The 21,634-nt window shown below is 41.0% G+C and overlaps 4 protein-coding genes across 4 annotated transcripts in view; 3 read left to right on the top strand and 1 right to left on the bottom strand.

Moving 5' to 3' along the window:
* The window catches only part of LOC118407668 (tropomyosin-1-like), a 1,169,601-nt gene that overhangs the window by 739,861 nt on the left and 408,106 nt on the right, over nucleotides 1-21,634 (bottom strand). The gene's annotated exons all lie outside the window — the stretch shown is intronic.
* LOC118407610 (zinc finger protein 25-like) overlaps nucleotides 1-21,634 on the top strand; it is an 865,280-nt gene that overhangs the window by 467,190 nt on the left and 376,456 nt on the right. The gene's annotated exons all lie outside the window — the stretch shown is intronic.
* Nucleotides 1-21,634, top strand: part of LOC118407627 (zinc finger protein 525-like) — a 976,997-nt gene that overhangs the window by 587,840 nt on the left and 367,523 nt on the right. The gene's annotated exons all lie outside the window — the stretch shown is intronic.
* Nucleotides 1,360-20,437, top strand: LOC118407687 (death-associated protein kinase dapk-1-like). The gene is made up of 18 exons (XM_035808204.1): nucleotides 1,360-1,458; nucleotides 2,520-2,618; nucleotides 3,205-3,303; nucleotides 3,870-3,968; nucleotides 4,793-4,891; nucleotides 5,926-6,024; nucleotides 6,856-6,954; nucleotides 7,675-7,773; nucleotides 8,023-8,085; nucleotides 8,355-8,453; nucleotides 8,679-8,924; nucleotides 9,158-9,266; nucleotides 9,400-9,563; nucleotides 9,973-10,136; nucleotides 13,898-13,971; nucleotides 15,145-15,849; nucleotides 19,809-20,057; nucleotides 20,295-20,437. The coding sequence occupies exons 1-18, from the start codon at nucleotides 1,360-1,362 to the stop codon at nucleotides 20,435-20,437; spliced, it is 2,808 nt and encodes a 935-aa protein (XP_035664097.1).

Genomic DNA, 21,634 nt, shown 5'->3' with positions numbered 1-21,634 from the left:
CGATTTGTGTACACTTTAGATTGTTACAAAGTCATTTCAGCTTAACTGACAATATAAACTTGTAAAATCAGCTTGTACAGCTATTCTAAAATCGCCATAGATCCACTCGCAAGCTGACAGCCAAGATCGCTCTCCGATCCCCACCTGACTGTAATGACGTCAGAACTTGCCTGACGGGTGCAAACTCACGTAGGGACAACGCCTTCAGACATTGTTTAACTTCAGAACCTTCTTGTAGTTTTCTTTTTACATTTTTTTTTCACATCGAATCTGTCGCAGGAGGGCGGCCAGGGAGCTGGGCAGACGGTCTTCCTGTCTAAAGGGCATGTTTACCTGGTCAGGGTGGTCAACTGGAAGGAGCTCAAACAAACTCTGAGGTGAACATTTGGGTGTCTGCTTAGGTGGACTGGATGCAGTTCATAACCACGTATGAACATAATACTAACACTTACACTTGCGGCATTGCGATAAGAGGACATGGCATGATATTTTGATTCTACCAGGACTATGTACATACCAACCTGTTTTATGTATCTATGGAGCTTCATGGTGGTTTCAGTAAACTGAGCAGTTGATTTCCAAGAAGTACGAAATTTCATTTCAAGTATAGAAATCGGTACTTGCTACCAACTATGGACAGATTTACATTTGGACGTAATCTATGTCCGGGAAAAATGGACTTAAGTGACAAAATTTGTAGGAATGAACACTGCATGTTGTTTTATAGTACTATTTGTGTCAGGAGGTTTAGGCGGTACTGAAGCGCCGACTAGTAATCTTTGATAGTACTACAGCGCCAAACGGGCAGAGGTTGACACCCAGAAGGTGTACTGCTTTGCCTAACTAGTTGATAATCTGCTTTGGCGGTCGGAAAATGTCAAAATCCCAACATGGCGGCGCCCATCTAAAGCCTTACAATCGTAAATAGCTAGACGTCGCGTATCGCGAACCGGTAATAAGACCACTAGGACAATTGCCCCTTGTTTTATAGGATGGGGTTAATGATCCGCGTATGGTGCCATAATTCATGGTCGATTCCTCACAACCACCGAATGAACGACCGAGCGTCTTATTTGTATATCATAAAATTCACTCTTGCCTACAACAAAAGACTACGAGGGTGGTTCAAAAAGTAATCTATTTATATTGAATGGTAATATCAGCATATATTTTAACTGCCTTCACTTAATTGAGTATCACAGCGCTTTAGATGTTCCTTAATTTATTTTCTACTCCAGCAGTATATACAGAGCAATGATTTCATCGTTAAGGTGATTCATTCAAAGTTATTCTTTTCATCTGAACATTTTCTTAAGTCGTGTTTATATTTCCTATGAACTAGGCTATAGCCAGGCGACCATGAACCGGCGTGACTTCCTCCAGGCTGCCCAGGATGGAGATGTAGAGAAAGTCCGGAGGTGGCTGGAGGAAGGACTGGACGTCAATACAAAGGATTATGTGAGTACCACCGAGATACTCAGAGATTTTCGCTCGACATTGATTCTAAATACACGTACGCTTCGTGGAGAACTCTGTTTTATATGCGTAACGTCAACCTTTATCATTCCACACAGCCACCCAAGATATCTACATTTAAACAAAATAGTGAACACAGAGAGATCTAACAATGCAGCACCGGAAATACCATATGCAGAGTTCAAGACAATCCTCAGAAAATGTTTTAAATGCCAGAGTTTTGGGGTGCCCAGTGGTTCCAATCATGAAGGTTCATTTTACTTAAAGCGTCATGTTATGCAACGCAAACAGCTCACAAAAATCATCGTGAAATGTCTGAACCAGCCTGAAGTCTATCAGGGCTCAACTGAAGTGTTGCTTCAGATATTAGTAACGTATTTATTGTTTTATCGTTTATTGAAATTTTCGGACCCCTGTGTAGCCCGATTCAGTTTTGACAAACCGTTTGTCAACGGGGCCCAGGTACAAATACAAGGAAATATATAAGTATACACAACGGAACATATAAGTACAAATAAAACATGAAAGAAGGCAGACAAATCTAAATCATAATCCATAAATCAAAACCATTTCCGATCCAGGTTAAATAATAGAAACAACAGATCATTTGGCAGGAGGTCAGAGGTCACTACTAAGAAAGTGCATGCTGCTTCAGAGCTGATTTAAATAGCTTCAGGGTTGGAACTTGTTTAATGTCAGCAGGTAGTGAGTTAAAGTGTTTAGCACCTCTGTACGTTGTCCGTTTGTGTGTTTTTTTTTTTACTTTAGAGTGTAGCTATAATGAATTTAGTTCTTGACTCATATTATGGGGATTTTTGTCACAAACGCAGTCAGTACGATTATGAAGGTTAGACAGTACATGATCCAGGTATGATGATGATGATGACTTTCTTCTCCGTGAACAATGCTTGTCATTAATTTTGTTTAACTATTAAAGATGGAGGTTTGTGATTGGTTCACAAAGTCTTACCATGTGATATAACAAGACATACGCTTTTGATCAGTCCTTTGTGCTGACCATTGCTTTAACTGTTGTGTTACAGTACGGAGACACAGGACTGTATGAGGCATGTAAAAAAGACCATGACAAGGTTGTGGCGCTGCTCATCAAGAACGGAGCTGATCTCAATGTGACTAACAAAGTGAGATCGTAAACTGACAGTCGATAACAAAGTGTAGATTAATTAAAGGTTAATGCCCGGCCTTTAGGTGTATACAGAGACAAAACGCCTTCGCTCACTCGATGGTTATAGATCACTGACCAGGCGTTAGGTCACTGCAAACACCGAGGGAAAAATGGGTAATTAACGTTATTATCATACAGTTAATTCTTTTGGACAACGTAAAGTGAGCTGGCACACTCACGTCTGTAAGAAAAGATTGGAAGTTTATCTTACTTATATTTTCATTGCACTGTAAACAGGTCAAAGTAAGTTACACTTTAACGCAATAGAACCCCTTGTTATGTAACAATCAACTGAATATGCAAAAAGAAATTAGATGAAGGTGAATTTAAACTAAACGGAACCACCTTTTAAGTTATGGTAATAACTGAATTCTTTGCTTTCATATTTGATACATTGTCTCCTTCAACAATGTTTATGATTATCGCTCTTTAACCATTAAAAGTGGAGGTTTGTGGTTGGTTCACAAAGTCTGAACATGCGAAGTAACAAGACATACCCTTTTCATCAGTGATGACGTTTTGCTTTAACTGTTGTGTTAAAGGACGGATTCACAGGTCTGTATGTAGCGTGTAGAGGAGGTTATGACAAGGTTGTTGAACTGCTCATCAAGAACGGAGCTGATCTCAATGTGATTAACGAGGTAAGAACGTAAATTAACGGCCTGTAACGAAACTGAAGATTAATTAAATTAATTAAAGGTTAATGACCCGCCTGAAGCGGTTACGGTGTCAAAACGCCTTCGCTCCCTGGTTGGGTATAGATCACCGAGCAGGTGTTAGGTCACTGCAAACGTTGGGGGGAAAACGGGTCATTTTCGTTAAAATTACTTGTATAGCTAATTCAATGAGACGTTAAAATTACTTGTATAGCTAATTAAAGTCTATAGATAAAGATAGAAACTTCATCTTAAGATTTTTTCTTCTTCATTTCATTGTAAATGATCTACACGTGCATTTTAGTAAAGTAGACCCTCTTGTTATGACAATAACCGAAACCTTCGCCTTCATTGATTCAAGTCTGCATTATTGACCTATTATTGATAGACGGTCTCCGTCTTCATTAATCATGCTTATGGCGTCATGACTGTATAACCAACAGACATTGTGGTTTGTGATCGATCCACACAACCTGACCATGAATTATTACAAGGTATCTGCTCATGATCAGACATTTCTTGTTGACAATGCTTTAACTGTTGTGTTACAGAACGGAGACACAGGTCTGCATTTAGCGTGTTACAATGGACATGACAAGGCTGTTGAGATGCTAATCAAGAACGGAGCTGACGTCAATGTGACTGACAACGTAAGAACGTAAACTAACGGCCTATAACAAAACTGCAGATTTATTAAATTGATTAAAGGTTAAAGACCCGCCTGAAGCGGCTACGGTGTCAGAACTCCTTCGCCCCCTGGGTGGTTATAGATCACTGAGCAGGCGTTAGGGCACTGCAAACGTCAAGTCAAAAACGGGTCATTGACGTTATTGTTTATATAGCTAATTCAAGAAGGAAAAATTAAGTGAGCTGAGGCAAGGCACATCTTTAGATAAAGAAACGTCTTCTTAAGAATGTTTTCATCAAACTAAAAATGATTTAAACGTGCATTTTAATAAAGTAGACCCTCCTGTTATGTTATGATAATAACCGAGTCCTTCGCCTTCATTGATTCAAGTCTGCGTTATTGACCCATTATTGATTGATACACGGCCTCCGTCTCCACTAACCATACTTATGGCGTTATGACTGTATAACCGATAAAAATTATGGTTTGTGATCGATCCACAGAACCTGACTATGTGATATTACAAGGTATCCGCTCATGATCAGACATTTCTTGTTGACAATGCTTTAACTGTTTTGTTACAAAGCGAAGACACAATACTGCATGAAGCGTGCAGGGGAGGTCATTACAATTATTAACAACCAAGCATATATCGTTATGACTGTATAATTTATTGAAATTGTGGTTTCGTAATCAATCATTGTTTACCCATCAGGGTTATGACATTCTGGCTGTATGAACTATACAAATGAGGGTTTGTGGTTGGTCCCAAAAGTCTAATATTACAAGGTATCCGCTTATGACCAGACCGTTGCTGTAAGCATTGCTTTAACTGTTGTGTTACAGCTCGGAAGCACAGGTCTGCATTTAGCGTGTTACAGAGGTGATGACAAGGTTGTTGAGCTGCTCATCAAGAACGGAGCTGACGTCAATATGACTGACAAGGTAAGAACGTAAACTAACGGCCTATAACAAAACTGCAGATTAATTAAATTAATGAAAGGATTATGACCCGCCTGAAGCGGTTACGTTGTCAAAACGCCTTCGCTCCCTGGGTGGTTATAGATCACTGAGCAGGTGTTAGGTCACTGCAAACGTCGTGTCGGAAAAGAGGGTCATTTACGTTAACGTTATTGTTTATAAAGCTAATTCAAAAAGACACAATGAAGTGAGCTGAGGCAAGACACATCGTTAGCTAAAGATGGAAACTTCATCTTTCGAATGTTTTAATTCCACTGTAAACATTTTTAAAAAGTGCATTTTTATAAAGTTAGACCAAGACACATCGTTAGCTAAAGATGGAAACTTCATCTTTCGAATGTTTTAATTCCACTGTAAACAATTTTAAAAAGTGCATTTTTATAAAGTTAGACCAAGACACATCGTTAGCTAAAGATGGAAACTTCATCTTTCGAATGTTTTAATTCCACTGTTAACAATTTTAAAAAGTGCATTTTTATAAAGTAGGACCACACGTTATGATAATAATCGAATCCTTCGCCCTCATTGCTTTAAGTCTGCATTATTGTCCCATTATTGATACACGGCCCCCGTCTTCATTAACCATGTTTATGGCGTTATGACTGTATAACAGATAGACATTTTGGTTTGTTATCGATCCACACAACCTGATCATGTGATATTGCAAGGTATCCGCCCATAATCAGACATTTCTTGTTGGCAATGCTTTAACTGTTGTGTTACAAATCGAAGGCACATTTCTACATGAAGCGTGCGGAGGAGGTCATTACAATTCTTAACAACCAAGCATATATCGTTATGACTGTATAACATTTTGAAATTGTGGTTTCGTAATCAATCATTGTAACGTTATACCCATCAGGGTTATGACATTCCGGCTGTATGAACTATAAAAATGAGGGTTTAAGATGATGAGGGTCCAAAAAGTCTGATAGTACAAAGCATCCGCTTATGACCAGACCTTTGTCTTAAGCATTGCTTTTACTGTTGTGTTACAGAATGAATACACAGGTCTGCATAGGGCGTGTGGAGAAGGTCATGACAAGGTTGTGGAGCTGCTCATCAAGAACGGAGCTGATGTCAATGTAACTAACAGGGTAAGAACGTAAACTAACGGCCTACAACAGCACTGCAGATTGATTACATTAATGAAAGGTTAATGACCCGCCTAAAGCGGTTACGGTGTCAAATCGTCTTCGGTCCCTGGGTGGTTATAGATCACTGAGGTGGTGTGAAGTCACTGCAAACGCCGAGTCAAAAACGGGTCATTGACGTTATTGTTTATATAGCTGATTCAAGAAGACAAAAGCAAATGAGCTGAGGCAAGGCACGTCTTTAGATAAAGATAGAAACTTCATCTTTTAGAATATTTTCATTTCATTGCAAATTATTTAAACGCGCATTTTAATAAAGTAGACCCCTTGTTATGTTATGATAATAACCGAATTCTTCGCCTTCAATGATTCAAGTCTGCATTATTGACCTATCATTGATTGATACACGGCCTCCGTCTTCATTAACCATGCTTATGGCGTTATGACTGTATAACTGATAGACATTGTGGTTTGTGATCGGTCCTCACAACCTGACCATGTGATATTACAAGGTATCCGCTCATCATTAGAAATTTCTTGTTGGCAATGCTTTAACTGTTGTGTTACAGAGCGAAGACACAATTTTGCATGAAGCGTGCAGGGGGGGGGGTCATTGCAATCATTAACAACCAAGCATATAACTTTATGACTGCATAACTTATTGAAATTGTGGTTTCGTAATCAATCATTGTATACCCATCAGGGGCATGAGATTCTGGCTATATGAACTATAAAAATGAGGGTTTGTGGTTTGTCCAAAAAGTCTGATATTACAAGGTATCCGCTTATGACAAGACCTTTGATGTAAGCATTGCTTTATCTGTTGTGTTACAGTATGGATTCACAGGTCTGCATGTAGCGTGTAGAGAAGGTCATGACAAGGTTGTGGAGCTGCTCATCAAGAACGGAGCTGGTCTCAATGTGACTAACAAGGTAAGAAACGTAAACTAACGGCCTATAACAAAACTGCAGACTACTTCAATTATTTAAAGGTTAATGACCCGCCTGAAGCGGTTACGGTGTCAAAACGCCTTCGCTCCCTGGGAGGTTATAGATCACTGAGCAGGTGTTAGGTCACTGCAAACATCAGGTCAAAAACGGGTCATTGACGTTATTGTTTATAGAGCTATTCAAGAAGTAACAAAAAGTGAGCTGAGGCAAGGCACGTCTTTAGATAAATATAGAAACTTCAGATTTTAAGACTATTTTCATGTTGCAAATGATTTAAAAACCCTCCTGTTATGTTATGATAACAGCCGAATCCTGATATGTTATGATAATAACCGGATCCTTCGCCTTCATTGATTAAAGTCTGCATTATTGACCCATTATTGATTGATAAACGACCTCCCTTTTCATTAACTATGCTCATGGCGTTATGACCGTATAAACGATAGACATCGTGATTTGTGATCGCTCCACACAACCTGATCATTCGATATTGCAAGGTATCCGCTCATGATCAGACATTTCTTGTCGACTGCTTTTAACTGTTGTGTTAAAAAGTGAAGACAACTCTGCATCAAGCGTGTAGAGGAGGACATGAGGGGTTCGTGGTCGGTCCACACAGTCTGACCACGTGATATTACAAGGTACCCGCTCATGATCAGACCCTTGTTGTGACCATTGCTTTAACCGTCGATCGTGTTACAGGACGGAAACACATGTCTACATTTAGCGTGTAAAAGAGGTCATGACAAGGTTGTGGAGCTGCTCATCAAGAACAGGGCTGATCTTAATGTGACTAACAAGGTAAGAACGTAATGTATTAAATGCTAATAAAGTGAATAAACTCTTTTGGCCTTAATTATCATCACAGCAAGCTTGCCATCATGGCTTCGCCTCATTCCAGGCAGGACAGATGTCATTCCAATGGTAAGGGATGGAATAGAAATGTTACAAATATGTAAAAATTACTTGACTACTCTTACGTTTTCTTACAAGACGATTCAATGACAATGTGGAGATTGGTTAAACACGTCTGAATGTTTTTGATTGTAGATAAACAAGCGCCCGGTTGACGTTGCTGCAGGACTGGGCAGTGATACACAATTATTGCTGGAGGTAGGCTATGCAATTATTCATAACTATCCCACTGTGATCTGTAGATGAGGCATACATTTCCTGTTGCGTCCAAGCAGGATCTCACTGCGACACTACGCACGGACAGATAGTATTTATCGTAACAGTATTGTTCATTTTCGTAACAGAGCAAGCGTTTTCAAGGCAGCTTTGTCTATCTATCTGTCAAGTAAGTGTTATATCGAATCAATTACAATCTCAACTGATTACCTGACAAAACGTTAACCGTTCACCCACCCTTGAACCTCCAGACTGAAACACGGAAGCAGGCGGAGTACAGCGAGCTGGTCTCCTCCGTGGGGTCTGAGGAGGGGACAACAGTCAAACTGTTTCTCTGTGGAGACGGGCAGGTCGGAAAAACATCTTTGCGAGCGATTCTGAAAAAGGTACAAATCCACATATAATAAATTCAACCAATGAAAAACTTAAACCGGGCAAAAGTTATGATAAACTATCTTGACAAAAAAAATGTATCGATATATTTCACATTCATTCAGTGCTAGAATTCAACAGTGCTCAATGATTCAGATTCTGAAGCTATCGCAAATCAGTGAAATTACTACCAACATTTCCAGACAGGCTTCATCGTGGGTGCTCTCTGGAACATCAGGAGGAAGTTCAGAAGACAAGACGTTTTTAACCCCACCCCGGGGGTGCATGTATCCATTGAAGTCGTGCCGGGAATCGGGAGACTCAGTCTGCACGACTTCGCGGGACAGGCGCAGTTCTACGTCACACACGCCATGCTGCTCCGCACCACTAACGCCATCTTCCCTGTCGTCTACAAAATCACGGATGGGGAGGACGAACAGAAACAGCAGGTAGGATAACCTTTAAACAATGTTTGCAATTTGGATGAAAGACAACAGCTCATTGTCTTAGTACTAATGCTGATTTGGGAGTGGAGACAAATATTTAATTATTAAAGCACTGGTAGAGATGTCTGTTTAAGACAAACTGCTTTGCTTCAAATTCTGAGACAAATTGATACTCTTCATCGTTTTCTATAATTCTATAGTACCTTTAAAGTAAGTAAAAAGTTCTTTATTCTCAGGTCCATGGTTGGCTGAGTTTTATCCACTGCAGTAACGCAGATCCCACCAACAAACCCCGGATTGTCCTGATCGCCAGTCATGCAGACAAGCTACAGGACCGGAAAGCAGGTGAGTTGATTTAAGAGTGGGCCTATGTTGATGTGTGTTACAAGGTTTGATTCTCTTGCTGCTTGGTCAAGTTACCCCAGTCTTCAACGATCTTGTAACCTTGATACTATTAGTGCAATTTCAGTACTTGTAGGTCGGCGCCAGGCCAAGGCTCTAGTGGAGTACTACAGGAAACTGTTCCAGGAGTCACTGATTGTGTCACAGGAGGTGTTCCTGATTAACTGTCTGGAAGCAGGGTCTCCTGAGATTCAGCGGCTGCGAGAGGTGCTGGGAACATTTAAAGACGACATGCTGAAGGTACTGAACAGAAAACTTTCTTTAGTTTCGGCATATATATATATATATATATATAAATATATATATACAATGTAGACTTGTGAATTCCAGTTTGTCCCAGGACAATCCGCGACGAAAGATAGTAATGTAGTAAGTGGCATAACATAGGACTAGTCATCATATATCTAAAATAGAAGTAATTTACCTACAATAGTTATTAATGATGAATGTAGCCTTGCCTTCTAGCAGAATCGAAAATTGTTCCGGTAGAAATCTAACTTCTCCTACAAGTCCAAGCTCTCTATGGAGAACATTCGACTTTCGACTTTCCTCGGACAGATTGGAATTCCAATCTCTCATGGATTGCAAGCTCTGCTGTCATCTCGCACTATGTACACATCTACACTTATTAAATTTGAACTGTTCACAGCAAAGAACACAGATTCCTAAGGTCTGTGTCCAGTTGTCGAAGACCATCGAAGGTTGGAGAGAGGAGAGAAAGACGTTCCCGGTGATGGGATGGCAGGACTACCTAGCTGCTGTCAGGCAGGCATGTATCTACATTGAGGAACGTATTGCAGAGCTGGCGTCATCGTACCTACATGATGAAGGAGAGGTAACTGTGTGTTTTATTAAATGAATTGTTAACTTAATTTTTATTTTTAGTTGTTTAAAGAGTAACATATATTTTTGGCTCACAACATGGGGCTTTCTGGTATCGGGCACAGTCAGCAACAGAACAGTCTCTTTTGTATATGGCGCTCTCCGTCTCTGTTTAGTTCGCACTCACGATCTGGACACGAACTATAAATAGGACCATAGCTGTAAAGGGAACTAGTGCTTTTAAAGAATCATACGTTTGCTGCATATAGCGCTTGAGCTACAAAATAAGTAGAACATTCGTTACATATCACAAGAAGATCTACCACAAGAAGTTTTAAGGATTGTCCACAAGTCAATGGCAATACAATATCCAATAAGATCATTGTGCATCTTGTATAAGAATTGATGGCGAAAATATGAAAACGTGGAAAATGATGGTTAAGTTCGATAATGGGCCTCCTATTGGCGAGTTTTTTTTTTACGGTACTGCAGTGAAGCTTCAAAGCTGGAGGTCCACTTTTCTGCAAGTGCCAGGTTCATGTATGGTTTATTACTAGTTGATAAATATTGGGACAGTGAGTAAATGGTGTAATTATGGGCCACCAAGCCACTCGTGTGGAACTGAAGTGAGCATTTTCGTTTTAAGATTTTTTTCAAACTGTCTCTCCTTAACCCCTGCTTGGACATATGTTATTGACTGCTGTTGTGTTCTCAATCTCAATCTCAATAGGGTACTGGACAAAGCCCTTAATTAGAGCATCACATCCAGGTGAGGTGCAGGTCCGTGCGGCCGGTGGCGTGAGGAAAAATAAAGTGCAACGTGCAGAAACCAAAAACAAAAAAGACGTGTGTGACTATGTACATGGCCGCAGGAAATCCCGATTTACATCTGGGAGTTGGGGTGGCCCATTTGTTGGACCAACCCCAACTTAAAACTAGCAAGTGTTGGAGCCGTAACAATATGTGATGGTAACTTATTCCAGGCACTTACTGTTGTTGGGAGGTAGCTGTTTCTGTAAATTTCGGTCCTGCAGGAGAGTGTGTTAAAGCGTAGTGGGTGTCCTCTGGTAGGGTTTGTATTCCTAGAGATGTAATGGTGTAAGGGTATGGATACCAGTCCGTGAAAGGCCTTATAGAACAACACCAGGCGAGCCTGACTCCTCCTTTCTTGCAGGGTCGACCAGCCCAGTTTGTTCTGCAGGTATGACACGCTGGTGGTGTTCCTGTAGTCGTTAAAGACAAACCTGGCAGCTCGTTTTTGTACAGATTCTATTTTATCTATAAGTACATTTGAATTGGCATATTGACGCTTCTGTGGGTCCCATATGGTGGATGCGTACTCAAGTTTGGGTCTAACTAAGGATGTGTAAGCTTTGGCCCTTACCTCTTTGGTAGCCCCCCTTATGTTTCTTCGTAGGAATCCCAGTGTACTGTTGGCCTTGGCTGTGACAGAGTTGATGTGTGTTGACCACTTGAGGTCCTGTGATAAGATGATCCCCAGGTAGGGGTGGTGGGCACTGACCTCAAGCGGTTCTGCAGACATTGTGTACATGAATTGTGGTGAGCGTTTGGATTTGTGAACATGGATAATACAGCACTTTTTCACATTGAACTTGAGTTGCCATGTGTTGGACCATTCAGTAAGTGTGTCTAGGTCTTTTTGTAGGTCTAGCTGGTCCTGTTCTGTTTGTATGGGATGGTAGATTAGACAATCGTCAGCAAAAAGTCGGAGTTGGGAGTAGATATTTTTATCGATGTCATTGATGTATAATAAGAATAGAAGGGGGCCCAGTACTGTCCCCTGCGGCACCCCTGACTTGACCTTGGCACTGGTCGATCTCTCCCCATCCACAACCACTTGCTGTTGTCTGTTAAGAAGCCAGTTTTTCATCCATATGAAGTTCTTGCCCCTTATACCATAGTATTCTAATTTCTTAAGTAGACGGAAGTGTGGAACGCTATCGAATGCTTTCGAGAAATCTAATATCGCTAGATCAACCTGCCATCCTTTATCATACCATGAGGTTAGGTCTTGGAGCGTACAGATTAACTGCGACTCACACGAGTGTTTTGCTCGAAAGCCATGCTGCGTAGGAAGTAGAATATTATGGTTGTCAAGATGCTTCATTGTAGCTGAGTATTGAATGTGTTCGAGTAATTTGCAACAGACACTGGTGAGGGACACAGGTCTATAGTTGGCTGGGTCACTCCTGCATGTCCCCCTTCTTAAAAATAGGGTGAACATACGCGCTCCGCCAATCCTCGGGTACCTGTCCCTCCTCCAGTGACTGGTTAAAGATGAAACATAAAATCGGACTAATTTCTAGGGCATAGTCTTTCAGTAATCTGCAGGGGATGTGATCGGGTCCTGATGCCTTACTTGGGTTTATACCTTCCAGTAGTTTCTGGACTCCCTCCACTGTAACTGTTATCTGTGGCATATCTGGGTAGGGGCTTGGGCTTAGGTCGGGAATGTTAGTTAAATTTTCCTCTGTGAAAACAGACTTATACTGGCTGCTAAGGACTTCTGCCTTTCCCTTCCCATCTGATACTAGTCTATCTTTGTCATTTAAGGCTGCAATACCCGTGGCCGTTTGTTTTCTGCTTTTCACGTAGTTCCAAAACTTCTTTGGATTGTCTAGGGCCTCACTCATGATTTCTTCTAAGTATTCATTATGTGCCTTCCTGATGTTCTTTTTAACTACTCTACGCTGTGCTTTGAATTTGTCCCAGGCGCATTCCTGCATCGTGTTCTTAGCTTTCCTATATAATCTTTTCTTCTTCCTTATTGCTTTCTTGAGCTGGGGGGTAACCCATGGACAGCTCTGCCTACCTGAGAGTTTCTTTTGTGGGACATGTTTGAGCATAAGTTGTTTTAGGCCGTTTGAGAAATACTGCCAATTTTCTTCTACAGTGTGGCTGGAGGGGTCTCTATTAGTAAATTGTTTGCCTAGCTCTTTCATTCCTTGGGCCAAAGATTCTTTATCTGCTTTATTGAATAAGTTGATGGTACGTGGTTTCTTCTTGTTGAGTTTGATGTGTGTTTTCAATTTAACTGATACCGCATCATGATCACTGATGCCCGGTATGACGCTAACCTCTTCCATTAAGTCCGGGTTAGACAGGAGTGCTAGGTCAAGAATATTTCTACCCCTTGTTGGGGAATGGACCATTTGGGTTAAGTGGGTTTCCTCTGTTACCTCTAGGAATTTCTCATTTAGTGTTTTTCCGTATTGAGGTGAGGGGTTAACTGAGGCTGCCTCGGGGTTCCAGTTAATGTCGGGAAGATTAAAATCACCAAACAATGCAATGTTAGGGGGAGTGGGTCTAGATGCGATATTGCATATTGAAGTTGTGAGAGCATCCATGTATTGTGGACCTGACGTGGGGGGTCTGTAGGCGGAGCCGACACATAGAGGCCGGTAGCCTGCCTGTTGGATTTGAGCCCAAACTATTTCCGTATCTGTAGGGTCGTGGATAGGGGTCGAGACTAGTGTAGATTTGATGGCGATAAACACTCCACCGCCCTGACTGTCTCTATCTTTCCTGTAAATATCGTAATCCTCAGGGAAGATTTCTCCATTTGCAATATCTGGGTCAAGATGGGACTCGTTGCCGCAGATAATATCTGGGTTTTCTATTGCTATCATGGTTCTAAATTGTGCATTTTTCTCAGATCCTCGAATACTACGGCAGTTCAATGATAGAATGTGAAAATTATATAGGGTTTGCTTACCTTGTTGTTGTTTCAGGGGGAAGCAAGGGGATGAGGTAGAGGTGGGGTTGAAAGCACCTTGTGGGCTGACGGAGTCACTGAGAGTATGCTGTGAGTGATTGGATGTTGTGTTTAGTGAGGACCAGGATCTGTGTCCCGGACTGAGACCTGAAATCAGATTTGGTGAGAAGTGTGAGGTGCTAGTAGTGTCCCTGTCCATTTCTGCAAGAGGGCTATAAAATGACTCCTCTGCATCGTGGATCAGGCTATTGTGATCAAACATGCTAGACGTAAAACTAGGCATGCCACAGTTGTTGCATATCCAGCTACATGAGGAGTTCTGATAGTATCTGTACATTTTGTCACCCATCCCGCAGCAGTTAATATGTATCCATTGATCACAGTGGTCGCACTGTAGCGCCCTATGGTTGACGGCTACAGCGCGGCCGCACCCCCCACACGGGTATCTGACCGGCCCAGGGTTGCTGTGCACATCGCCTGATAGCATCATGATGGCCAGCAGAAAGCCCGTGGAGCCGCCAAAACCCATGGGAGTCGGTGCTGTGTGACGCCTGCTCAGCTTAGGGCTAAGCGGGTGTAGCAGTGTAGATAAACCCAGCCCCATAAGACTAGGGGAATGCGGCATGATTTGTTTTTTTCCTAGGAATAAATTCATTCTACCGTGTGGATCAATACAACTAGATAAGTTCCTAGCATGTTCTATGTCTAGTTAAGAGCACATGTAATGCCTGTACACGGCTAGGAATAGTGCACAGGGGAGAAGTAGCAGCGGCGAGCCAAGATGGCTGCCGCGTCGCATCATGTCTGTGTAGCGAAATACAGCTAAATGGAACTAAAATATATGCTCTAGGGCCAAAAGAGGCCAACTAGTGCATTCTTACTGTACTGTCCAGTTGATCATCGGGTTGCAGGCCTTGTATAGCCCGGTAATGTGGGCAAAATGGGCGAAAAATGGGGAATAGATACGAGAGCTCCCAAAAAAACACACCACCGGCACGCCGTGACCTCTGACCTATGTGTTTACTGAATTCTAGTTGAGAATGACTTCTAATTACACAGATGAACTTTCAAGTTAACAATGACAGGATCTTTTTAGGTTCAGAAATACATAAGGAAATTAACTTAAGGAATAAATTGTCCTGTTTTTTTTTTAAATCTGTAATCATATTTAGATCATCTACCTTCGCCACCAAGCCGACTCGTTGGTAGTACTGGACCCCCAGTGGTTGTTCACATCCGTTATTGGATCTCTGCTTGCTCCAGACAACTTCCCTATTGTCAAGATCGCCCGGACAGCTGAGGACTACGTCACCCTTGAGGAGCTCACCCGTGTCTTCAGTGCCGTTGCCGACATCCCTCTGCTGATCAAACTCCTGCAGGACTTCCAGCTCTGCCACACGTACGACGAAGTCACCTTGATCATCCCCAGCCTGCTGCAGCAGGAGATGGAAGAGGCGGCGTGGTCTCCTGTGTCCAGCAAGGCTGTCTACTTCGGTCTGCAGATCCGAGGCCGCACGGAGATCGACAGCTTCTCGTGCGACCTGTTCCCGCGGCTGCAGACGCTGCTGATGCAGGCGCACCCGGACAAGCTCAGTCGGCCTCTCCTGTGGAAAAACAGCGCCAAATGTACCGACAAGAAGGCCGACGCGCTGCTGCAGATCACACAGGACAAGAGGCAGCTCAACATCTTCGTCAGGAGCAACGATGGCAACAGGGAGGACTGCAACTCCATCATGGACCTCCTGAAGGACATGACGTACCGCCTGCTGCACGAGACCAGCCCCGGAGCCAGGTCACGGGACATGGTACTCAGCGCCCTGGACCTCCGGGAGCACAGTCGAGAGCCTCACGCCTACAGCAGGGCAGAGGTGGAGGCGGCGGCAGCAAAGGGCGAGAACCTCGTCCATCCTGAGAGGAACGTCCCGGAGAAGGTCAAGGATCTCCGGCTGAAACTAGGATACATGGAAGGTCAGTTCGCTTTGATTGTAATTACTATTAGAGTCGGACACTTGACAACTCAAGAAGATGTCGGAAAAGTTTCAATGGTTTTCGCAGACCGTCCAAGATAACGACGATGTCTTACTTATTGTCAGATCATTAATTTAGGCTAGTATTGACACGGATTACTTTTTTCAATCATTCATTTTTGATAAACAAAAACAACAACAAAAGGAAAGCATGGCAGCTACGAATACATAACTAAACACATGTAAAATCACTAAATCAAAGCAAAAACAAGAAACAGTTGTTAACCGTAAACCCCATTGTACATATTCATTTAAACAATAGTATTACTATACTTTTTTTAATATGGCGCTATTTAACAGAAAATAAGTTATTTAAGTCCCCCCACTACCCCATGTTTATGTTGTTTGCATTGTCTAATTGCAATATTTTGCTGCTAGTTTATAAAAGTAGGAAACAAAAGATGTAAAATATACCTCCGAAATCCTGATTTTATCAGCCTAATTATCTTCGCCAGCGAAGATTATGTTTTGGGTCTGTATGTTGGTCAACAGCATATAACTCGAGAAATTGAGCTTGGAACTTTTTGATTTTTTGCAGGTGTGTAGAGGTTGTCAAAAGACATGCCTAGTTCGAAAATGGTTTACCTGGCGTTTTCCTACGGTACAGTAGTGAAGTTGTTATTGTTTTCGTGTTTTTTTTTCGGGAAGCATAAGTCAAAACGCAGCTGGGCGATTTCCACGATATTTTGGCAGGTGTGTAGCGGTTGTGGAAAGGATTGTCGTGTGCGAGAATGGTTTAGCTAGCTTTTACCTATGGTGCTGTAGCTGGCTTTGTATGTAAGTGCGTTTGTCTGTATGCAAGATAACACGAGATGTTCTTGATGGATGGCTATGATATTTGGTTGATAGGTAGAGGACACAGAAAGGAATGTCACGTTCGATAATGGGCCAACTGGCGACTTGTTTTGGTACTGCAAGTGAACGTCAAAGTCTCCGCCTAAATTTTCCAAAAGTGCCAGGCTCATGATTTTTAAGTGGTGGATAGCTGTTGGGACTAGGAGTAAATGGTGTAATTTCGGGCCCCCTAGCAGCTTGTTTGGAACTGCAGTGGGTCTTATAGTTTGTAACTTTTGCGAAGGATAACTCCAGAGGGGATTGTAGGATATTCTTTGTTTTTTGTAGGTAGTTACTTTGGATGATTATAAACATAATGAGATGTAAATCACTATCTATTTAATATAATTACTTAGGGAAATTTAATAAACTGCAGTATACTGCAGAAGTATATAGGGTGGTACATACATGTCGCCACAGCTGGTGTCTAAAGATGTAGGTCAATAGGTCAATTGCCAATTGGCGAGCATTACAAGAGCATTAAATGCTCTCTGCCACAGCTATTAGTTACGGTTGACCTGTACATTAACAACTGGTACATGGGTTAATCCCCAGCAACATTAGCATTGTTTTCCTGTTGGAAACTGGAAACACAGTGACTACATAGGCACAGGGTATCTGACAATGGGATTGGGAGACAGGAATAAGTAACTATGCAGTTGCATTATACACTTGCTTGCATGTATGTTTTCCTTGTGGTAAATGTGACAAATTTGGTCTTAGGAATAACTTCCAACCATGGTTCTCTTAGAAACCCCAGGGAGTCTGCAGGTTTGAAATGGAGTGCAAGCCTGCAGCTGGCATGGGTTTGTTTACATTATGGTTGATAGATTAGCCAGTCTTACTGTGTCTATTCTTCCCTGATGGAAGAAAACCCACAAATGCTAGCTTATCAGAGACTGTGTGGTTTCTTATTTCTGTTAAATTTGTGACACTAGCTGCCTCCCGGAAAATGTGAGGAAAAGCTAAAGCCTGTCTCTTTTTTAACAAAACAAAGTCAGACCAAATGAAGCAGTGCTGCACACTATAATGTACTTACACTCACATCTAAGCTTATCTTTAGACATATAAAATGTACGTCTATTCTAACCACTAATATAAAAAGTTAGCACTCGAAAAATACAAGCTACAGCATGTTACCTGTAAATTAGTCCGGCAATAAGATTAATTGTATCAAAATAAGATCATCCTAAATAAGCATGCTAATTAACTCCAACTTTTTATAATTGACAATTTAAAATGTACATCTCTACCAAAAGTAATAATATGCAAAATATCATGTGAATCCAACCTTCCTGCAACCTACCGACAAAAAAGAAAACCATACCATGTCCAAGTAAAAAGATACCACATACCAAATATCATTACAATCCATCCAAAGATACGTAAGTTATGCTGACCACAAAAATGCAAAAAAACACAGACAGAGAGACACACACAGACATACCAAAAGCTGTGCCAGCATTTCAAATGCAGGCAAAAATACAGAAACAATATAAATTCACTGCATTCCAAAACAAGACACATGAATTTCAAAAAACTCACATTCCAAAAGCATTTCATTAAATATCTATTTCCCAAAATTAACAACATTTCAAAAACAACAATCTTCATAAAAATTGTTTATTTTGCGAAGATATGTGTTCGTGGAACTCTAGTTTTGAAATGAGATTGGAACCTTATAGTTCAGCAATCAGACCATAGCAAAGATTTATCGCTGATCTGATTGGCTATCGCCAACAAAATTAGTCGGCGATAGTTAACATGACAAGACTATTGAAATGGAAATGAAAATTTGTTGTGTGATAGCGTCCATTGTGAAAAGAGGCACTGATGTGATTTCTCTGAGTGCTGTAGATGATTCTATGCTTCCACAAGAGTTAACTTTGTGTCTCTCTTGAATACAAAAGTGAAAGTCTTGTTGGCTGCAATAATATGTTTGTCCTATTTCAGTTCTAGCTACATTTGGGCCAATTTTGAAGAGGTAGGATATTGCGACCGGATAGAAAACGATGTACCTTTATCGCAGCTGGAATGATGACGAATATTGTTTTTCCGATGGCGGTTATACCGCCCCACACTGTGAGGCTGCCTCCACCACCAAAGCTGAAAGTTACTCTTGCCGTGTCAGCGTGCGGTTCTCCTTACCAACTACACGGCTATCCAACTGTCCAAAAGGGCAGATATACTGTACTCAAATGTACTAAAACAAACTTGTATGTTTTGTATATCAAACTTGACGTCGTGACGCAAAGAAAGGATTTGTTGAATCACTAAAACATGCGCCAATTCAAGCAGGGAAATTTTGGCACTTTTTGGTGTCCCATGTAAGCAGGCGTAGTGCTCGTTTGATGAGTTTACAATCATAATACGTTTGATACCATAGGGATGGGAATCACACTTTCAATTGATATAATAGAACACATTGAAATTGATGCAAAAACATTAGTAATATGATCAACCAGTTAATATTCCAACTTTTTTGTGTGGAGTTTATAAAAACCTACAACGAACAACCGAGGACCTCAGACATTAATTCCATGCGCATTGCAAAATTTTAAGCAACTGTATAGAATTTGGAAACGCTCAAATGTTTCAGGCAGCATCCACTGCCTTTTGTAAGTCACTGGACCTACATCAGGATTTACCCCATTTTATACGAAACTCTGAATTGATATGATAATAATGAGTGAAGAAAATATTAAGATCCCTACAGAACCAAGTCAACACAAGGTTGCACGCTAGTCAATTAGTATCGCAGATAGATCTACAAAGCATCATATTACACTTAGACTTCTCTACTTGTTAGTAAAGTCCATGTATTTCATGTATTTCTCACATTGTTTGTAAAGTTCATGTATTTCTTCTTAACTCGCGCTTACAATACACCCTTGACAGAAACTGTATCTTACTTAGGCTAATGCAAGATTTATATGAGTTCATTAATTTTGCATTTGCCAGGCCATTACGACATGGTCAATTGGTTTTTACCTCTTGGAAACAGTGTTTTCACTTTTACATTACCGACAACGTTATAATATGGCGAAATTTCTGCTGTTGTTTTAGGTTATATGTCAAAGTGCTTCGGCAAAGTCATACGTGGCACCAGCGCTGATTGGGACAACTTGGCATGGGAGCTGAACTTCGAGGAAAACGAGATACGAGTGATACGAGAAATGGAACATGACTGCGACCGCAGGTGCAGAGAGATGCTGGAACGGTGGAGGAACAGAGAAGGAGAAGCTGCTAATGTTCAAGCTCTGAAGAAGGCTCTCATCAAAATTGGGCACAGGCTCACTGCAGAAACTTTGGAAGGTATGTATCATCCATTCGATTGGAAATAATGTGATGTGACCACATGATGAAAAAGCATGATGCAAGAAGCGAAATACAACACAAATATTCTTATAATATATATATATATTTTCAGATTCATCGAAATCGGAATCTTTCGACCACTAGTGTGTACCTTGGTAAATGGCTGCAACCTAAGTAGAGAACGGTTGGAGAGAAATAAGCATTTAAAGACATCCAGGACTCCCCAGGATGCAGCGCGCGAGCTGCTGGACATTCTGGAGGCCAAAGGTGAAAGGGCATGTGTCAAGTTCTACGCAGTCCTTAAATTGTGTGATAAGTTTGCTGCAAGCCTCATAGTGGAGGAAGAAATGTCTGAGGAGGGGGCTACAGCAAGTTAGATCGGGATTCAATTACAAAACTTTTGTGAGAAGAAATTTTGTATTAGCCGTTCGTTATTGGCCCATACTGAAATGAAGAAACCAAGACCCTCAAACATCACCAATTATGCCTTCACGGTCAGGGTAATGTTAAATTTTGCAAAATAAAGAATGTAGCTATCAGTGAGAGCTCCTAATGCCATATTGAATGTTGTATCCAAGGTGTTCTGGTTTTTCAGAATAAGATTGTGTAGCTTATACATTGTAAAAATTATATTTCATCATCCAGCTAGGGCAGCAAAGACACAATTTTTATCATCAATACGTTACAAGCCTGTTGCTAGTCTTCCAGGGTAAAGACTAATGTGTGGGGAGGGGGGCTACAGCAATTTAGAGCTGGGGTTCCGTTACTCTACATTTCGTATTCCTTTTGTCTAAAGTATACGCTTTTTCATCTATGACAGAGTCAACTTCGTTTGGCTCGTAATGCGAAGGTGCAAAGGTTTTACAGGTTAATTATCATGACTCTGAAACTGACTACAGAATCTTAGATAACCCAGTATCTCTATATACCTGTGTATATGCATTTTATAAGAACATTTGGTGAGTAGTGCATACAAAAGGTATTTTCAATTTTACTAGACAATCGGCAGATCAGATTATTACTTATACGCGTACGCACTCTGGCTTATTGTTAAAATGTTAATGTGCGCATTATGAGCTTTTTTATCAATTTTGTATGTTATTTTCAATACATTGATAGAATGCACGCAGCCATGATTACGTTTCTTTATGAGCAATCTTGTATTCAACTATACCACTATACAACTATGTGTATGGAGTTTAGGTCCAAAGCACTTATTAGAGGTGGTGGTCAGAAATTAACTGTAAATAGTTCCTCGATACATACTTCCAGCTGGATACATATTTCATACTGGATACATAAGATATACGTGATTTATAATTATCATACGCACTACATCAGCTTTGTTATGAGTTTGATATAGGAACTTTACAAATAAACATTATACTTATCAAAACTCTGCATCCCTATTTTTTTATTGTCGTCGGGACTCTTTGTCCAATTAGGAGTCATTTATCTCTTTGAAGCAACAAGTACAACGTGTCCTACTCCAATCTTTCCTTTGTAATATTTCAATGACGGTAATATCAGTTCATTACAGTTGTAGTTGCCTAAAAAGTAGCTTCCTTATCAGC

This window comes from Branchiostoma floridae, unplaced genomic scaffold (assembly GCF_000003815.2).
Source record: "Branchiostoma floridae strain S238N-H82 unplaced genomic scaffold, Bfl_VNyyK Sc7u5tJ_1439, whole genome shotgun sequence".
Lineage (NCBI taxonomy): Eukaryota > Metazoa > Chordata > Leptocardii > Amphioxiformes > Branchiostomatidae > Branchiostoma > Branchiostoma floridae.
The sequence above is the reverse complement of the archived record's forward strand: the minus strand, read 5'-3'. Positions and strand labels throughout refer to the sequence as shown.